General features: G+C 30.2%; 2 protein-coding genes across 2 annotated transcripts; both read right to left on the reverse strand.

Annotated features, from left to right (window-relative positions):
- Positions 1–5916: 5916 nt before the first annotated feature.
- LOC123305804 (6-phosphogluconate dehydrogenase, decarboxylating) lies at positions 5917–9640 on the reverse strand. The gene is made up of 4 exons (XM_044887634.1): positions 9491–9640; positions 8102–8570; positions 6827–7458; positions 5917–6370 (listed from the first exon to the last, which is right to left on the reverse strand). Exons 1-4 carry the CDS (start codon positions 9499–9501, stop codon positions 6028–6030), a joined length of 1455 nt encoding a protein of 484 aa, XP_044743569.1. The 5' UTR covers positions 9502–9640; the 3' UTR covers positions 5917–6027.
- Positions 9641–14794: 5154 nt separating this feature from the next.
- Positions 14795–19255, reverse strand: LOC123303563. Its single transcript, XM_044886291.1, has 5 exons — positions 19122–19255; positions 18760–19048; positions 18161–18406; positions 17227–17381; positions 14795–15029 (listed from the first exon to the last, which is right to left on the reverse strand). Exons 1-5 carry the CDS (start codon positions 19137–19139, stop codon positions 15015–15017), a joined length of 723 nt encoding a protein of 240 aa, XP_044742226.1. The 5' UTR covers positions 19140–19255; the 3' UTR covers positions 14795–15014.
- Positions 19256–19792: the final 537 nt, after the last annotated feature.

A 19792-nucleotide genomic window follows, 5' to 3' on the forward strand; every position in this document is an offset into this window, starting at 1 on the left:
CGTTTCTACTTCATTCCAAAAAAATATACATAGTACATTTGATTAAATATGTCGCATTAACGATACAGGCTTCTAGTTTTGTTTTAATTTTGCAAGAGTACCTACCTAATTGCATTTTTATACCATGTATAATAATAAAATAATTATTATATGAATGTACATATAAAATATATCAAGGTATAATAACAATAAGTTTAGTCTCAAGTTTGTAACGCTTACAAATATTGACGAAGAAAATTTTGGTATAGGAGTTCATAAAATCCATTTTCGGTTGTCCATTTTAAAGACTAATATTCAATCATACGAAATATCATCGCCTGGCTTTATTTGTTGGGGGCTAAAATAGCCTGGCAGGTGATTTAATTGCACTATTTAAATCACCTGCACTATTTAAATCACCTGCCAGGCTATTTTACCCCCCACCAAATTATCCCAGGCGATGATATTTCGTATACATTGAATATTAGATTGAATATTAGACTTTAAAATGGTGTAGGTTTCAAAGTGCCTCAACAACATTTATTACATAGGAAACATTGACATTAATGACACTATTGAAACAGCAGCAGTAGCCAGGCTGCTGTAGGATTTCCACTTCTCCAGATTTGATCGAGATACTCCCGAAATCTTGTGGTCTCTCCCGACGAAACATAAACTCTCCAAAGTTTAGTAAAAAAAGATATTTTTGGATTATTTGTTTCATATTCAGGTAATTTCGATCAGGCGCGGATCTAAGGGGGGGGGGTCACAGGGGTCATGACCCTAAGAAGTTAAGAAGATCACTTCAACAAATATTATAAACAAAGTATTAAACTTTTTTGACGTGGTATAAGAAGAGCTCCACATAGCCCAAAAAAATTACGGCAATTATTTAAACATTTGTATCAACAATTGCATAACTTGAAAAATTAACTTCGAGATAAATTTCCAACAGAAATAAATTCTCTATAGTGTTCAGAATAACGCATAATTTTATCAAATTTTTATACCATGTATATATGAAATATACATAGTATATTAAGTTTAGTCCAAAGTTTGTAACGCCTAAAAATATTCATGCTACGAAAAAAATTTTGGTATAGGTGTTCATAGAATCACCTAATTAGTTCATTTCCGGTTGTCCGTCCGTCCGTCCGTCTGTGGACACGATAACTCAAAAACCAAAAGAGATATCAAGATGAAATTTTTATAGCGTACTCAGGACCTAAAAACTGAGGTCAAGTTCGTAAATGAGCAATATGGGTCAATTCGGTCTTGGGTCCGTAGGACCCATCTTGTAAACCGTTAGAGATAGAACAAAAGTTTAAATGTAAAAAATGTTCTTTATAAAAAAATAAACAACTTTTGTTTGAAAAATTTTTTCGTAAACTTCACTGTTTACCCACGAGGGCGCTTATTAGGTGCAAATTTTATAGTATGCATTAATATGCGAATATCAGTGTGTGTGTAGCTATTTAAAAGTGGATATCTTTTTTTATTAACGTGACGTCAAAAAACAAACGATTGCTTCATCAACACTGTCTATACATGGTATTTCAACAATTAACTCAGTCAATTGTTTGCTTTCACTTGTTAAATTAATACTTAATACATAAAAAAATTATTTAACGTGATATATTCGTTTATGATGTTATAACATTATAAAAATGTTATATATTTCTCCTCTATATATATATATATATATATATATATATATATATATATATATATATATATATATATATATATATATATATATATATATATATATACTGGGTGTTCCAAACCACCCGTCCAGGCTGATTATTCTGAATAGTTTTTAAAAAAAATTGAAACGAAAAAACACGTATCAAATATTTTTTGAAACTCTATCTAACCATACCAAAAACACCCTCCACCCTCAACCCCTGTTAGGGGTAGGGGGTGTAACTTGAAAAAATCAAATGGAAACCCCTATTTTTTTCTGCAGATTTGGATTCTTCAGAAGAAAAGACAAACATTTTGTCTAAGAAATTTTTCCCGATTTTCGGTAGATCGCGCTACAATCGACAAAAATCGTTCTTTTAGATTTGGCATAAGAATTGCGCAGTTCAATGACAAAAATCAAAACGAAAAAGTAAAAATAAAAATAAAAACACAAACACACAGAACCAAAACAAAAACAAAACAAAAGCAACACAAAAGTTAGAAATTCAACGAAAATAAAAGAGAAGCGAAAATGTCGAATTGCGGTAATTGAGGTAAACCACTAGACAATTGGGAGGATGCTAAATAAAGCTCTTAGAAAGAATTAGATATGAATCATTTTAGATTTAATTTTTTTTCAGACTTTCCAAAATAAAAAAAAACATTTTTACAAAAATAATTTTTCTAAATCATAATAAAATATGAAAAACAAAAACAGAATAGTCTTTTCTTCAAAAAAACAAAAACAAAATTGAAAATAACTATTCTCGACTCAAAAAACTTTTCTCGCCTTCACTTGAACTGCAATTCTAATGCCAAATCTAAAAGAACGATTTTTGTCGATTGTAGCGTGATCTACCGAAAATCGGGAAAAATTTCTTAGACAAAATGTTTGTCTTTTCTTCTGAAGAATCCAAATCTGCAGAAAAAAATAGGGGTTTCCATTTGATTTTTTCAAGTTACACCCCCTACCCCTAACAGGGGTTGAGGGTGGAGGGTGTTTTTGGTATGGTTAGATAGAGTTTCAAAAAATATTTGATACGTGTTTTTTCGTTTCAATTTTTTTTGAAAACTATTCAGAATAATCAGCCTGGACGGGTGGTTTGGAACACCCCGTATATATATATTTCTCCTTTATAAGATTTTTTTTTAATTTCATAAATATCAATAGTTCATTATATATTGGCATAAAACGAAATACCGTTTTTTTCATCTTTAATTGTTGATAACTTTTGCAATTTTTTATGTGCTGAAAAATGCTTTTGGCACATTTTTCTAGACATTATTCCAAATCCAATGAGCTATCGCACGTATTTTTAAGTCCATTATTTCTATAATTCACCAATTTTAACTTGTTGGTCAGACTACAACAGACGTATTTCTAAAAATTGTAATAATGAATTCAGACTGATTTAAAAGATAAAAATCGGTTAAAAAGTCACCATTTTCTATCATGTTTTGCAAAATTTGAAATAAAAGCAAAAATCAAAACTATTATCGTATTAATATTCTGTATCTAAAATAAAAACAAGTGAAAACAAACAATTGACTGAGTTAATTGTTGAAATACCATGCATAAACAGTGTTGATTACTCTATCAAATTACACAAACATACATGTCACACATACATAATATAACTGATATTCCCATATAATACCTACTATACAATTTACGCCTAATTTGCGCCCTCACGGGTAAACAGTGATGCTTACGAAAAAATGTTTCAAACAAAAGTTGTTTTGTTTTTTATAAGGAACATTTTTTACATTTAAACTTTTGTTCTATCTCTAACGGTTTTACAATATGGGTCCTACGGACCAAAGACTCAATTGACCTATCTTGCTCATTTACGAACTCAACCTCACTTTTTACGTCTTGAGTACGCTATAAAAATTTCATCTTGATATCTCTTTTCATTTTTGAGTTATCGTGTTGGCAAACAGACGGGCAGACAACCGGAAATGGACTTATTAGGTGATTCTATGAACACTTATACCAAAATTTTTTTCATAGCATCAATATTTTTAAGCGTTACAAACTTGGGACTAAACTTAGTATACCTTGCATATTACATACATGCATGGTATAATAAATAATAATAGTATAAAAACTCAAAACAATTATTGTCGTATGACGGATATATTTTTGCACTTTACACGTTTTGCATTGAACTGTACACAGAAAATAGGGTCAGGGGGTTGAATATGGAATGAGGGTTCTTTATTTATTGTATTTATTGTTAAAGTATCAATGAGTAGTAGCGTTACTTACACCCCTTTTTTATCATTTAAAAATGTTTTTTACCTCTGTATACATAAGTAACGACAACTTCCAAAAAATACTATATCCGATCTTACACTATCAAAAAATCGAATGTGGGGCACTTTTCTTTTCTATGGAAAATTATACATAAAAAGATTTCGATATCGCTACGTACGTGGAAGTACTTTCATACCATATTTCATCCCCTATTTCACTCTTTTAGGGGATTAATTTCGAAAAATCCTTTCTTAAAGGACACCTACAGTATCATATATACAATATCTTCTCGAAATTTCAAACTTCTATCATTATTTCAGCGATTTAGGCTGGGCGTTGATATATCAGTCGCGACATTGCCCATTCCCCCTCCAGATTATTTTCCCCTTCTGAAATGTTTCTGATTTTAAATAATATATAAAAAGAATCATTTTGAAAAAACAAATTCATCAACATCGGAGCTGTTATTGAGGACTCCTGGGTAAAAACATTCATTGATGCGACTATTAATGTAATTAAATATTTGTGATTCATATTTGCTGTTAAAAAAGTAACTTTTTATACCATGTATATTAAATATACCAAGTTTAGTCCCAAGTTTGTAACGCTTAAAAATATTGATGCTATGAACAAAATTTTGGTATAGGTGTTCATAAAATCAACTAATTAGTCCATTTCCGGTTGTCTGTCTGTCTGTCGTCTGTCTGTCCGCCTGTCATCACGATTACTCAAAAAAAAGAGATACCAAGCTGAATTTTTATAACGTGCTGAGGACGTAAAAAGTGATTTCTAGTTCGTAAATGAGCAACATAGGTCAATTGGGTCTTGGGTCCGTAGGACCCATCTTGTAAACCGTTAGAGATAGAACAAAAGTTTAAATGTAAAATGTTCCTTATAAAAATATAAACAACTTTTGTTTGAAACATTTTTTCGTAAACATCACTGTTCACCCGTGAGAGCGCATATTATTTGTAGTATTATATGGGTATATCATTTATATGTGTGTGACATGTATGTTTGGAAACGAATATGACTAAAAACTTTTTTTTTATTATTGCCAAATAAAAGGTACTGTTGCATCTTAATAGTCTTTTGAATCAAGTTTTAGCATAAAAATTCCTAAATTATATTTTGTCCGGTTTGGTATAAATACTCCAAATGCATCGCACAAACGTGTATTTAAAGAACTTAAGTAAAAAAATCTTTTTAAATAATATATTTCTATAAAATGTAAAATATATATGACCATTTTTAAATCCATGAAGTATTCAAGAATGATCTTCCTGTTCATTTTAAATTGAGAGCTATAAAGATGTGTTGATGGTAACGAAGAGGGTAGCGGGGTATCGCGCTAGCTCCTTCTTTAAATTATTCTATAATCTGCAAGCCCCTTGTTCTTCTTGACAATGACTTTCCAACAGAAACTATCCTAAATTTTTATCATTTTTTCACATTTTTAGGTGCTTTAATGAGTTTTACTTATAAATAATACTCGAATTAAAATTTTATTTTGGACCCATTAATATGCTTTAGTTTTTAATTGAAAAAAAAATGTTTTGTTATAACAGTCTCTTGTTAAAAATCTCAGCACGGCACAATTATCGTCGAGAGTGGTAATTTTCAAAAATTTACCTATCTTAATTTTTTTTTTTTGCGTCTCTTGCCTTTTTTTCTATTTTTTATCTAGAGTCCAAGGTTTGAGTACATGTACTTTTTGTACACACAGAGTTCCCTAGGAAATAATGAAGGCACCTTTCAATACTAATTTACTAGGGCATTTTTAAAATTTGTTGTTTCCTTACGTAAAGCGAAGAATACTTATTGCATCACAGATGTCTCTTCTAGTTACTTTTTGTCATTTACATCGAATATTGGTTAGATATCTGTAATACCTACATATTTTTTATTTCAATGCATCTAAATTTAAACGGAGGAAATAGAATATTTAAAATATTATTCTTAAAGCTTTTTAAACATAAATAATAAACAAGTTAAATAAAACTAAAATTTATTTAAATATTATATACATAAATTTGTACAAAGTGGAACATTAACAACATAGTTATATAATTTATTATTTTTAAATTGTCATGTAAATAGTTCTAGGCTTGATAAGTACTAGCCGATACATTACCACCATGCCCCGTCCAATTTGTATGTACCCATTTTCCTTCTTTTCCCAAAAGTTCATACGTATGTGCACCAAAGTAATCACGTTGTGCTTGTAATAAGTTGGCAGGTAATCTTGCGGCACGATATCCATCATAAAATGATAGGGCACAACTGAATGCTGGTATGGGAATACCTAACTCGGATGCTGTTGCAACCACTTCACGCCAACCTTTTTGGCAACGACTCATTGCTTTGACAAAGAAAGGTGCGAGTAATAAATTGGTCAGTTTTGGATCTTTGTCGAATGCTTCTTTGATATCACCCAAAAATACACTATAAAACAAAAATTAAATGATCACACAAAAAATTTTAATAGATATAAACTTTGTAGTTACTTAATAAAGATGAGCCACACAATTTTTATTCTTAGTCAAAACATGTCATTTGGCAAGTCTCAATACATTTCTAATAGCACGTGTTTCAAAGTTTTAAGACAAACATAATGTTCAGATTTTCAGGTTATTTTACTGAACTAACTAGTGACTAATTGCTGCAACATAGTATCTTCATGTTCTCAATGCGCGAGAATTTTAAATTCCATGCTAGATCTCGCACAAAAAGGACATTTGCAATTTTGCGTTGAAATACAATATAAGAAATGTTTCTTATAAGACCTTATTATCTCATAAAACATAAACCAAAATGTATGGGAAGAAAATAAAATCTAAACATTTTATATTATTTTCTCAACGAAAGTGATTTTAAGAAGCGGTTCGGATAATAACGTACCTTCTAATAATACAACCTCCACGCCACATTAAAGCGATAGATCCATAATCTAAACTCCAATTATGATTTTCAGCAGCTTGTCGCAACAACATAAATCCTTGTGAATATGATACAATTTTACTAGCGTAAAGTGCATCACGAATCGATTCCGTAAACTTCTTCTTATCTTTATTGAATTTTATATCTCCAACACCAGGTAAAATTTTACTTGCGATTTGGCGTTCATTTTGTAACGCTGATAAACATCGTCCAAATACAGCCTCACCAATTAGGGTTACAGGAATACCGTATTGTAAACCAGCAATAGCAGTCCACTTTCCAGTACCCTTTTGTCCAGCACAATCACGAATTTTCTCTAACAAATATTTACCATCGGTATCTTTGTATCGAAGTATGTCACGTGTAATTTCAATTAGAAAACTATCTAATTCTCCTTTATTCCACTCTTCAAACGCTTGAGCCATTTCCTCTTGATTCATTCCAATTGATCGCATTAAATCGTATGCTTCACAAATCAATTGCATATCACCGTATTCGATTCCATTATGGACCATTTTCACAAAATGGCCAGCACCATCGGAACCAACCCAATCACAACAGGGTTCAGTTTTATTGACTTTTGCACTGATTGCCTATAAAATGAAAGACATTTAAATTTTATTTTAGTATATTTCCTAATCTCTAAAAAATAAAATATAGGACTTTTGGTTCCTATCCTAAAAGAATCAATCGAGATAATACAAGAGCGCAAAACAAAAAAAGCTAAGTTTACATTCGAAAAACGGCATGCTTACTGTTTAGTGTTTTCGTCGATTAAAATAGTGTAGTAAAACTCTTCTTAATATTGATAAATGGTAAGTAACTTGGTAGTCTAAAAGGGAACTACTGAAAAAGCGGGGCCACTTACTATTTTAAATAGTACAAATTATTATCGCCAGTTGGCGGGATTTATCTGATTTGAATTTGAATATTTTTATTGGCCTTAAAAAAATGGTAAGTACAAGTATTGCCATCTGGTAGTCGAAATTGTAACTACTGAATTCGGGTTTACTTCTGATTTTAATTGGTACGAATTATTATCGTCAGTTGAGGAGGCTGCAACTCCCAATTATCAATAAATGATATTAATAATTATTATTTGAAGAAATCTTGTAAAACTAATGCAATTCGACATTCATAAAAATCAAATTATGTGACTCACCGTGAAAGAGTTAATGCATAGTCTCAAAAATTCTTTCAACAAACCGTTTTATTGTAAAAGAAAAATTATATTACCTGGAAGATAGGTTTGATATGTGGCCATGCTTCAGCGTGACCTCCAGGCATTAAAGATGGGCCATATCTAGCACCCTCTTCACCTCCACTAACTCCAGAACCAACAAATAACAGTCCTTTAGCCTCTAATTCCTTACATCTACGTATTGTATCGGTGTATTCTGAATTGCCACCATCAATGATAATATCACCTTTTGATAGTAAGGGAACTAATTTTTTAATAAAATCATCAACCGCAGGACCGGCTTTAACTAGCATCATTACTCTACGTGGTAGCTTTAATTTTGATACCATATCTTCTAAAGATGTGGCTCCTACAACCTTTGTACCTTTGGCTTCATTTTCTAAGAAATTTTGAACTTTTTCAACAGTTCGATTGTAAGCGACAACCACAAATCCATGATCGTTCATGTTTAAAATTAAATTTTGACCCATAACGGCCAAACCGATTAAGGCAATATCTCCTACTCTGTAAAATCAATTAATACATAATTACAAAAACTGTACGAATTATGATATAAAAATAAAGTAATGAGCAAATATACTCTTATCTTTAACATAGTTCAAACGTCATTTTTGAGAGACGGTCGGGGAAAAAATATTTTAGTTATGTCTAAAAGAAATGGATCATGATGAAGTCTCGTATAGTGTCAATGAAAAAAAACGTATGCAATATTCGACATAATTTTTAATTCTCAATTTAAGAAAGAAAATTCTGTAATATAAAGTTCGGCTATACCCTTAACCATGTGATAAAACAATTTTTTTATCGTTAGCTAATTTAAAATCATATTTTCTACTAACAATATCTATATATATTGCTGAAAATTGCAAGCCATGTTTTAAAATTTTGAAAAAAGCAAAATTTTATCCCCCCTCCTTTCCCTTCCAATCTCTTTTGATAGAAGGGTAGTTTTTAACCTATAAAATTAAAGTTTTGACTGATTAGAAAAATTATGAAATTTCGAATATTATACGCGTTTTTTTAAATTCGAAAATATAGACGTTGTGTGGCACAGTGCATGAAACGTAAGTGTTGTAAAACAGTCTTAAAATTTTATTAGGAATGATTCAATTGCCGGGCGGCTTAATTAATAAATTTAAAAAGTTTTACAACAGCTGATAAGAAAATGTTCTTAGAACAGAAATATATGAATTATCATTTTTAAATTTCAATAATTATATATATTCTAAATCTTAAAAATTGTTAAAATCTGTTAGGCCATAAACCCTGTATAATAATTTAAAAATCTACTGCAATGTTTAATAATGCAAAAAATTCAAATTGATGACTTGCAATATCATCGTATAAAAAAGAATTTTTATCATCATCAAGGTAAATCAAAAAATTTGTACACTATTAAATTTCCATAAATTATTTCTACTTACGGTTTCGACATGTTTACGACACCTGTTCAAGAACAAAAATTGTAAACGTTAAAATAAATAAAGTTTAACGGAATTTAACGTAATAAAATCCGCAATGTTTGTTTCACTAAAATTAAATCTATATTAAATAATATAAAGTTAGTATACTGGAGTTATTATGTGTGTAAAGACAAAATCCCCACTTTCCAGTCAATTCAATGACAGTGGAAGGTTACTTTATTAAAATTTTATAATAATTATTTAATATTGTTTACGTACTGATTAATTTGTACGATTTTGGCTATTTGTTACATGATTCGTTTATAAATTCACAAAATTCTACTAATTACCATAATATTTTATGGAAAGAATCCATAAAATATCTAATCATGCATTTTAGGAATACCTACTATTAATTAATAGGTAAGTAATTTTAGGAATGAAATTGATTTTTTTAAACTATTCCGTTTATAGAATTTAAAAAAAAAAAACAAAATAACATCCACGCCATTTAAAGCATCTTTTTGTAAAAAAAAAAAGCATCGTTTTTTTTTTGTATCCAGTTTCAAGGTAAAGAACACGCCACTGATAAAAAGATAAATTACTTGAGTAATTGACATACAATAACCAATTTTTAAAATATAATATTACTGTGGGTATTATCTATTGCATTCGCTTTTGCAAGGAAAGGTTAATTACATTATATTTTTTCCCAATTCTCTTCACAGTTAAAATTGCCCTTGACTTACTAAAAATTGCGTCCAATTATTAAAATGTTTAAGGAGGGGTTGATAATTCATTATTAAATCTATGGCTACGTTCAACCGATCTGAGCCAGACTTAGCAGAAATATTATGATAACAGTACTGCATCTAATATATCTTAATTAAAGAAAAAACCCATATGGGTTGCGGATATTATGCTTAGCACTACTTAGTAAGCGCTCAGTAAACTGATTAGGCACTCACCTCAACTAAACGCAAAAATTATATGTGGTTCCTTTGGTTATTATCTAGAAATGGAACTCCAGAAATATTATGATAACAGTACTGCATCTAATATATCTTAATTAAAGAAAAAACCCATATGGGTTGCGGATATTATGCTTAGCACTACTTAGTAAGCGCTCAGTAAACTAATTAGGCACTCACCTCAACTAAACGCAAAAATTATATGTGGCTCCTTTGGTTATTATCTAGAAATGGAACTCCAGTACAAAATAGGATCTTTTTTCCGATCGGAAAAATTCCGGAACACTGACCACACCGCTCCCCTCACAATATATTTTCAATTTTCGTAAATTTGACATAACATGTAGTGTGTTAGCGAATTAGAAAAGCTGGGAGTCTAATTCCCAGTAACCTAATATGGCTACCATTCACTAGCTAACCAAATATGTTTTGTGCTTCCATTATCTTTTTATCGACAGTTCAATAGTTATTTACTGAGTACTTTCACTAATTTCATTCAAAATGGATTCATTTAGCTTTCCCTTAAAAATTTGGTATACTCTTAACCAGACCATTCCCTTGAATTCGTTTTAAATCTGGATTCTAGAATTGGTTTCCGAGTCCGCTAAAGATATCCTAGGTTCAACAATGTTTCCTTTTTCTCATTACAGAATTGTTAATAGCTTTATTTTCTAGCTCTAACTGCGCCCTCTGACATCTAGCAAATGGACTGTTTGGAACTAAAATCACAGCTCCGGGGCCCCCGAGTAATAAGACCTGCTGATAGGGTGTAAAAAGGGAAAATTATCTAATAAAATCTAAACATTGTATTGCCGCAGCTTTAAATCTATGCTATAAAAACTTAAACCGACGTATTCTTTTTCTTGAGCTGATGGCACTAGAAAGAATTTCCTAACTATGTAATTCGAATATATGATCCGTTCCATGCATCTTTTCAAAAAACGCTCAAATCAAAGTCAAAAATTAAAGAAAATAAAAAAAAATTTTGTTTTTTCATTCTCTAGTCTACCATCAGAACCTTGACAGAATATACTTTCGAAAACAATTAAATTTTGATTTATAAATCATTTATACGGATATAAATTTTTAATATTAATTAGGTAAATATTAGATTCAATTTATTAAGTGTAAACAAAAACCATGTATTATAAGTAACAAAATAAATTTCTATATAAAGAAAAGCATATTTGTCGATTTTACCTGCTTATATTTTAGCAGACGCTGTAAAACAGATAATTCTTTACCAAGAACTTCAATCTAAATTTATGTAGATCAAGGTATTAAAGAAAACCATGTACCACTCACTTGTTTCAACTCTTTTTTCAAATGTAAATATTTCTTATAACACTTCATTTTTATTTACAATTTTAATTCGTGATTAAAAATATAGGCCTCCAGTACGTAATGACTAATCCACTTGAATTCCTAAATACACTAATAACTAAATTACTTGATTTATTTACCATTCATATATGTTGAAGTTGGGTCGATTAGCAGTTTTTTCGGTGAGTCTGTGCGATAGATTCTTATTTAACTTCGAATAAATTTTTTTTAGATATTGACAGTGCTAGATTTAGGCTTAGGTCCGTGAGGCCCGGGCATATGACGGCAAATTTTCGAAAATTTCAAACGAGAACCAATTCAGGAGCAATCCGAATTTTTTTCAATAAAATGTATTGAATAATTTAACGGTGGAATTTACTTTTTAATTTGCCGCAATCTTAATTTTGAATAGATCAATTAGCTGTTATCAATTCTAGCCTTTATCGAAAAATAATATGTATTATTTAAAAAAAAAATGATGAATTGAACAATTTTGAGAACACATTTACGTTTCTCAATGTTTTTCAATTTTTAAACAAAAATATAAATTTTTTTAAATAAAAATAAACAACTTTTGTTTGAAACATTTTTTCGTAAATATCATTGTTTACCCGTGAGGGAACAAATTAGGATAAAACTTTGGTGTCCATTTTCTCCAAAAAAGATATGCAGTTAAGAATTTGCGAATAGCTTTAACTAGTGGTCTTGTGAAAAATTCTCGAAAAATGGCAGAAAATTCTACTTTCCAAAATTTTTGAAAGCCAAATAAATGGCGGCATATCAAACCGAGCCTAGGGCGACATCAAGCCTAAATCCGCCACTGGATATTGAGGATGAAAAGGGATCCTCATGATCTTTATGGAAAATGGCTTTTGGTCAAATTTACTGAAACTATGAATTCTGGTGGTCCTTGATATGATATGAAAGTCTTCAGAAAAAAACAATAAAATTTAAATTTTTTTCTGATTAGCAAAGTTATAAAAATTTAATAATACTACCAATTTACCACTATATTTTTTTATTACATTCACGTTTTACTTAATAATAATAATAATATTAATAATAAAACAAAACAAGGGTACCGAAAGTGGGTCTCGACCAAGATAGCGCCTAGACCAAGAGTCCTGCGTGCCCTCCTTAAGACTGACTTGTCACCCGAAGACGAGACGTTTAAAAATAAAATTAGAAGTGTTAAAGACAACAAAAAAGAAATAGGTAAAAAAATCCAATAGTTGCATATGATAATAAATTTTTTTTTTAAATTGTGACTGCTGCTGGATTCGAACTAAGTAATAACTAACATAACAAAATATATACACATGTCTTAGCCCGCTCAACTAACCGACGTTCAAATATATGACCAAAATGTAACATATAAATACAAATTTAAAATTTAATTATGGCGGTTTTTAAGGCTTTGCACATCTATATACACTAAATGAAGTTAGAAGAGTTAAAAATTTGTATGTGACTTGAGCTTATGTTAAGGAAATACCTTTAGATTGTGTCAACTCTTATTTCTTTTTATACCATGTATATATCAAGGTATACTAAGTTTAGTCCCAAGTTTGTAACGCTTAAAAATATTGATGCCAAGAACAAAATTTTGGTATGGGTGTTCATAAAATCACCTAATTAGTCCATTTTCGATTGTCCATCGACAGCACGATAGCTCAAAAGCGAAAAAAGATATCAAGCTGAAATTTTTATAGCGTGCTTAGGACGTAAAAAGTGAAGTTGAGTTTGTAAATGAGCAACATAGGGCAATTGGATCTTGTAAACCGTTAGAGAACAAAAGTTATAAAAATGTAAAAAATGTTCCGTATAAAAAAAATAAATCAACTTGAAACATTTTTTTGTTCAAATATCAGTTATTTGTGTGGCATGTATGTATGTGTGGCTATCTTTCTTTACTTACAACACTGTCTATACATGGTATTTTAACAATTAACTTTTAATGTTTGTTTTCACTTATTTCCTATAAATTTAAAAAAGGAAACTATTCATTTACAAAAAACTATTTCGAAATATCGATAATTTTCCTATAAAAAATTTATTTTCCTTTTTTTGCAATATACATGCTTTGAAACAAATTTTTAACAAAAAAAGAATTTTTCCCAAAAGTAGACTCTTTTGACCGCCTTAGTAATTCGATGCATTTGGTAGGAAATTATAATCAATAGATTTTTACCTACCCACAAATTTTCAATCTTTTATAATGTGTAGTTTTAGAGAAAATGAAAAGTAAGGTTTGCCTTAATTTGTGCCCTTACGTAAAAATATCAAGTTTTCACGAAAAAATGTTTCAACAAGTTTTCTTCTATCTTTTATACTGTTTAAAGATGGGTCGTGTGGACCCAAGACTCAATTGACAAGTACGAACTCAAAGCTATTTTTTACGTCCTAAACGCGCTATAATTTTTCGAATCTTATCTAATCTAATCTCTTTTTGTTTTAAAGTTATTATGCTAACAGGCGGATAAACACACAAAAGACAATCGTAAATGGAGTAATTCAATGATTTTTTTTAACACTTATTGATCTAGGAGTTGCAACTCGCCAACTGGCGATAATAATTCGTACCAATTAAAATCAGAAGTAAACCCGAATTCAGTAGTTACAATTTCGACTACCAGATGGCAATACTTGTACTTACCATTTTTTTAAGGCCAATAAAAATATTCAAATTCATATCACATAAATCCCGCCAACTGGCGATAAAAATTTGTTCTATTAAACAGGAAGTGGACCGCTTTTTAGTAGTTCCAATTTGGACCACCTGATTACTTACCATTTATCAATACTAAAATTTTGACTTATGCATCAATATTTTTGAGCATTACAAACTTGGAACTAAACTTAACATACTCTGATATATTTCATATATACAGATTATAAAAACGCTAATTAAAAATTATTATTCTTTGATATGTGAGCTTTCAAAATAAAGTATATACAACAAATAAAATAAAATGATTGGATATTTTATATTTAAAATATACAAATGAAATAAATAAAATTTTCCAATTACAACAAATTGATTTTCCTCGATTGCTATTCAAATGATGAAAAAAAAAAACATTGAAAATGAAACAGAGTACAATTACAATTTAGTTTTCGTTTCAAAACATATAACAAGATATCTAGCTGCATACACCATTTTTGTTTTCCTAAAATTATTCGTTATTAGCAATTTTATTTAATTGGTTCGCCTAATTTTGTTTTAATATCAATCTTTATTGTTCTCGATTTTACTTCGTCTCTTTCTGAAAAATAAAAAAGATACACAATTTTATTATCAAAACGTAAAAAATACTAAAGTAAAATTACTGAATAGCCCCTTCTCTGAGCAGAGAACTTCTTTTCTAGAGCAGTGTCAAAAAAATTTTTTACATTGCTTCCACCTCTTTTACCTTCTATCATGCCTGGTTCATTTCATTTTAAGTTTTTCTTAAAAGTTGAATATTTCAATCTGGCTTTGTAAAGATCTTCTGTCAGGAGGTAAAAAAAGTGCGTGCCATTTGCTCCAATCCCACGGTTCCTAGAATGGAATTACGACTCCTTCACAGACAAATTCATCAACCGTTTCGTTGCCATCAACCCCAATGTTTCGTCTTTGTTAAGTTATAAACTGATTTCGCGTTCGAGAACGAGGGAGAAGTTATTCTGCCTTGTTTATCCGAGCAGATACAAACCACTATTTTTTCAGGGTTACTACTAAAGCTATGGCATAAATCTTTTTTTAAAAAACCGTGGCCTATAAGCCCTGTGGAAAGCTGGTTGTAACGTAATTTTTTCGAAGTATTCTCTAACTTAGCTCCAAATGGTTCATGGAATTGTGGCCGGGGATGGGCTAACTCTTTTTTGGTATCACAACGGACCTTATGGTCTAAGTGTTTCCCACCCTAGGACAGACACTCTAACCTAACCTATACTCTAACTTCTGGTGAACTCCTTGGGAACTAGTTTAGAGCAATCTGTATAGCACGCCAGTTTACGGGAAACTCACCTCTTCAGCTAATTAGGGGAAACTAAAATAATTTTATTTTGGAGTAAGATTAATACAACAGTGCAAACAATATTCAAAAATTAAGACGATAAAATGGAGACGATCAATTTTTTCTATTTTATAAATGATCACCAATCTTTCCTATATTTGTATTGACATCCAAAAAGTAAAAAGATGAGAAAACAATTATTTATTTTTGTTTTACGCCAGTAAAATCTTACAAAAAAACAACTAAAATCGCAAAACGCGATGTAAACCTGCTTTTTTTGGTATGTTATATGGACTGCTTAGGGGAGTGTGAAGGGAACAAGTAAAATCTTACAAAAAAAGTAAAGTTAAATAGTAACAAAAAAACAACTAAAATCGCAAAACGCGATTTAAAGCTGCTATTTGATATATTATTTGGACCACTTAGGGGAGTGTGAAGCAAGCAAAAAAAAGTTGCAAATATTTTTTCACCTATTACGCAGGTGACACAATTTTTTTTTTGCTTGCAAAACATAGTTTCCTACTTCCCTAAGGGATCCATATAACATATCAAAAAATAGCGACCTTCCGGTCGCTATTTGTACTAGGTTTCGAAGTATTTTCTAAAAAATTTTTGTTTCGTTTTTTCAAAAGACTGACTATTTGAAGCTACCCACAAATTTTCATTTCTCTATTTTTTACATTTTTGGAGAAAATGGACAGCAAAATTTTGCCCTAATTTTCCCTCTCACGAGATAATATTTATGTTTACGAAAAATTGTTTCAAACAAAAGCTGTTTATTTTTTTATAAGGAAAATTTTTTATATTTAAACTTTTGTTTTACCTCTAGCGGTTTAACATAAGCAAAACTCTAGCGGTTTAACATAAGCAAAATTTTAACATTTCTGAAAACCATGTAAATTTTTCAAGCATCATATCTCAAAAACTATTAGACATACGGAGGTGTAGGTTGTTTCAAATTTAATATACTTTCAAAATGATAGTAGCAATTCTAATGTCAAAAGCTCATAGTTTTTGAATTGAACTGCAAAAACAGAAAAAAGTCAGAAAATTTTGCAGTGTTTCACGGATTATGCAAGTAGCACAATTTTTTTGGCTTGCAAAACGTGATTTTTCACTCCGCTAAGGGATTCAATAACATATCCAAAAGTCAACTTTACATCTCGTTTTGCGATTTTAATGTAAAGACTGGCATATTATGAACATTCAGAAATTCTGTTTTTAATTACCAGGATAAGGAACAGAAGAGAAATGTAGGACATAATGCTATGATGTAGAAGGTAATACCTGGAGATAATATTGTTGAAGGATCATTGGAGCAGGATGTATCAGACGACTTGGAATATACGTTATCGGAATTATGTGATGTGAAGGAATGTTCAAAATCATTTCTTGTACAAGAAACATCTGATGTATTTACGTCTTCGTTATTTTGTCCCAAATTTTGAATATTTATAAAAGTTACCTTCGATGATGAATCACTTGAAGATTCTTTTGATTCACCTAATATTAATGTTTTTGCTGAACGTCCAATAGAGGATGTTAAAGACCATGCTTCTGATAACGATGTAGGTATTGTTGGTAATGAAGGTAATTCTTTCTGAGGATCACCTGGCTTGACTACAAAAATTAAAGTAGTAGTTAAATTTTTATGGTTTATATTTATATTTTTGTGTTTCATAAAGAACTACATCTTCAACTTTAGTAAAGCAGTAAATTCCACTAATTTAAAGAAAATGTAAGATAGTTCAAGTTATAACGGCAGAACTTTGAACAAATGGTAGGAAACGTTAAAATAATGTCAATTTCTTAATACACTTAAAGCTGGCAAAACGGCCTTTTCTAGATACAAGGTTTACCATTTTTACTAAGGAGCCATTTTGGTAATATTCAAAATAATATCCTTTTTAACATGATTTAATTAACTCGCTTTTGTATGGATGGAATTTTGTAATTGATTTTAAAGTAACTTCCCGAAGAGCTAGAGACATGAATTTTGGACCATGCCAAGTGGGATCACCAGAGATCCCCATGTTATGGAGGTGATAATTCAGTCGACAGTACCACTTCAAAAGACTTTAAATTGTTAACTGTTACACATAAATTTCAATTTGTAAGCTCAACAAGGTTATACCTTTACCAATAAAAAAAAAAAAAAAAAAACTAATTGTAATTATTTTACGAAGTACTAAACGTTTTACCGAAATCAGAAATAATCGTTTTACCGAAAAATTCGTTTAATTAAAAAGCGTGTCCGAAATTCACTTATCTAGTTTTAAAAATTTGTATTACTGTTTTGAAGGTACATTTTCATTCGAATAAGCAAAATTCGATGTCATGAATTCCTGTGTTGAAAATGTAGTCACGTTGGAATGATCCAAACTAGCCATTCTTTTTACCTCCATAAACAAAATTATATGCAATTGTGAGATATCGTCTTGTATCATCGATTACAAGATGAGAGTATTCGGCAGTGGTTTTTGGATAACACACAGCGGTCATTGTTAATGTGCCGGCTGTTGTATAAAATGCTTTACGAAACATTCCACCACGTAAACCAAATATTAAACCAGTTAAACCACCAAGTGCAATTGCTCCAGCTCGTGGTGCTACGTTTTCTTCCTCTTGCAGATATGAGGTCCATTCTATGTAGAAAGAAATAAAATCACGATTAGCTCTCTAATCATTTTAATTGAATTTTTCTCTTCCCAATAAGGCCAAAATTAATTTTGGCTTTAGCAGGAAGCATACCACTAGCAAAACCGAACAGTATGAAATCGAAAGTATTCAGAAACACTCGTTTTGGCAACGGCAAACATGTGACCATTGAGATGATGTATGTGTATCTGATAAAATCCAATTACGCTATTCATTTTAAAACATCAAGTAATTAACTGCGTTACAAACGCTAAAGTTCCACCGAGAAACATACCGATCGCATCATGATCAAAAATATAAAAATAATATAACGAAATTATGAAAAATTTTAAATCATTACCTTTAACTTGATCAACGTTGACTTTATCACTGATACTGTTCACATAATTGGAAACAATATCTACAGTGTTAAATAATTCTTTACGAATTTGGCTAGTTTTCTTTTCGAATTCACTCGACTCTATTAAATCAATATCATCTTGAATATGAGTTGTAGATTTTTTTTTCTCATCACAATAGAAAGGAAGTTCACTTGGACGACATTTAAGTGGTGATTTAGGATCCTCCGATGCAGCTTCACATTTGACTTTCATTAACCCTATACAAGGTATTAACACCCGTTTTAAAACCTAAAAATTATAAATTTTGTTGTGTGCAATAATTTTTTGTAAATCTTGTTAAAAAAGAAAATTATAAAATTACCACGGTATCTCCAATCATTGCTTATAATTTGTAGCCAGAATTAAATCAAATTTCAATAAATTGATTCACATTTCTGACATAATACATTCAGCTGATAGTTTCATGATCACTTCAGTTTGACAGCGATTTGTACTAAAGACGATTAATTTTGGTCACACAATATTATTGTTGAAACGTGCCTGGAATATCGAAACGAAATGCCGTACAATTCGATAGATAATTTTAATGAAAATTGCTAGTTTTAAGTTTGTTTTTTTATTATTTTACATGGGTACGTTAATTTTATATTCCATCAAAATCATTTACATGATTATGGAAAATGATTCTGGTTCAAAAATTTGTCAACAAACTATATTTTGTTTTCATTTTTATAAGCAAAATATAAAAATTATGTTTAAAGTAGTTTGTAATTTATTAGTAAATAGTTTTCAAAAATTTCAACGAATATTACTAAAAAACGAATCCTAATTTCAAAGCATAGCTTTAGGTGATAGTTTAATGACATTAAACTTTTCTGTTCAAAAAAAGACAATTTAAAAAAAAAGTATTTGAAATTGAAAATGAGTCTGCCCGGAACTAAGAACTGGAGTAGCGCGAAAATCAAGAAATTAACTTTATGCGTTAATTGTTTCGCTTTAGTATACTTGAATTCCACTGAGTGTACATAGTTC

The sequence above is a fragment of the Chrysoperla carnea genome, chromosome 1 (genome assembly GCF_905475395.1).
Source record: "Chrysoperla carnea chromosome 1, inChrCarn1.1, whole genome shotgun sequence".
In the NCBI taxonomy this organism is placed as follows: domain Eukaryota; kingdom Metazoa; phylum Arthropoda; class Insecta; order Neuroptera; family Chrysopidae; genus Chrysoperla; species Chrysoperla carnea.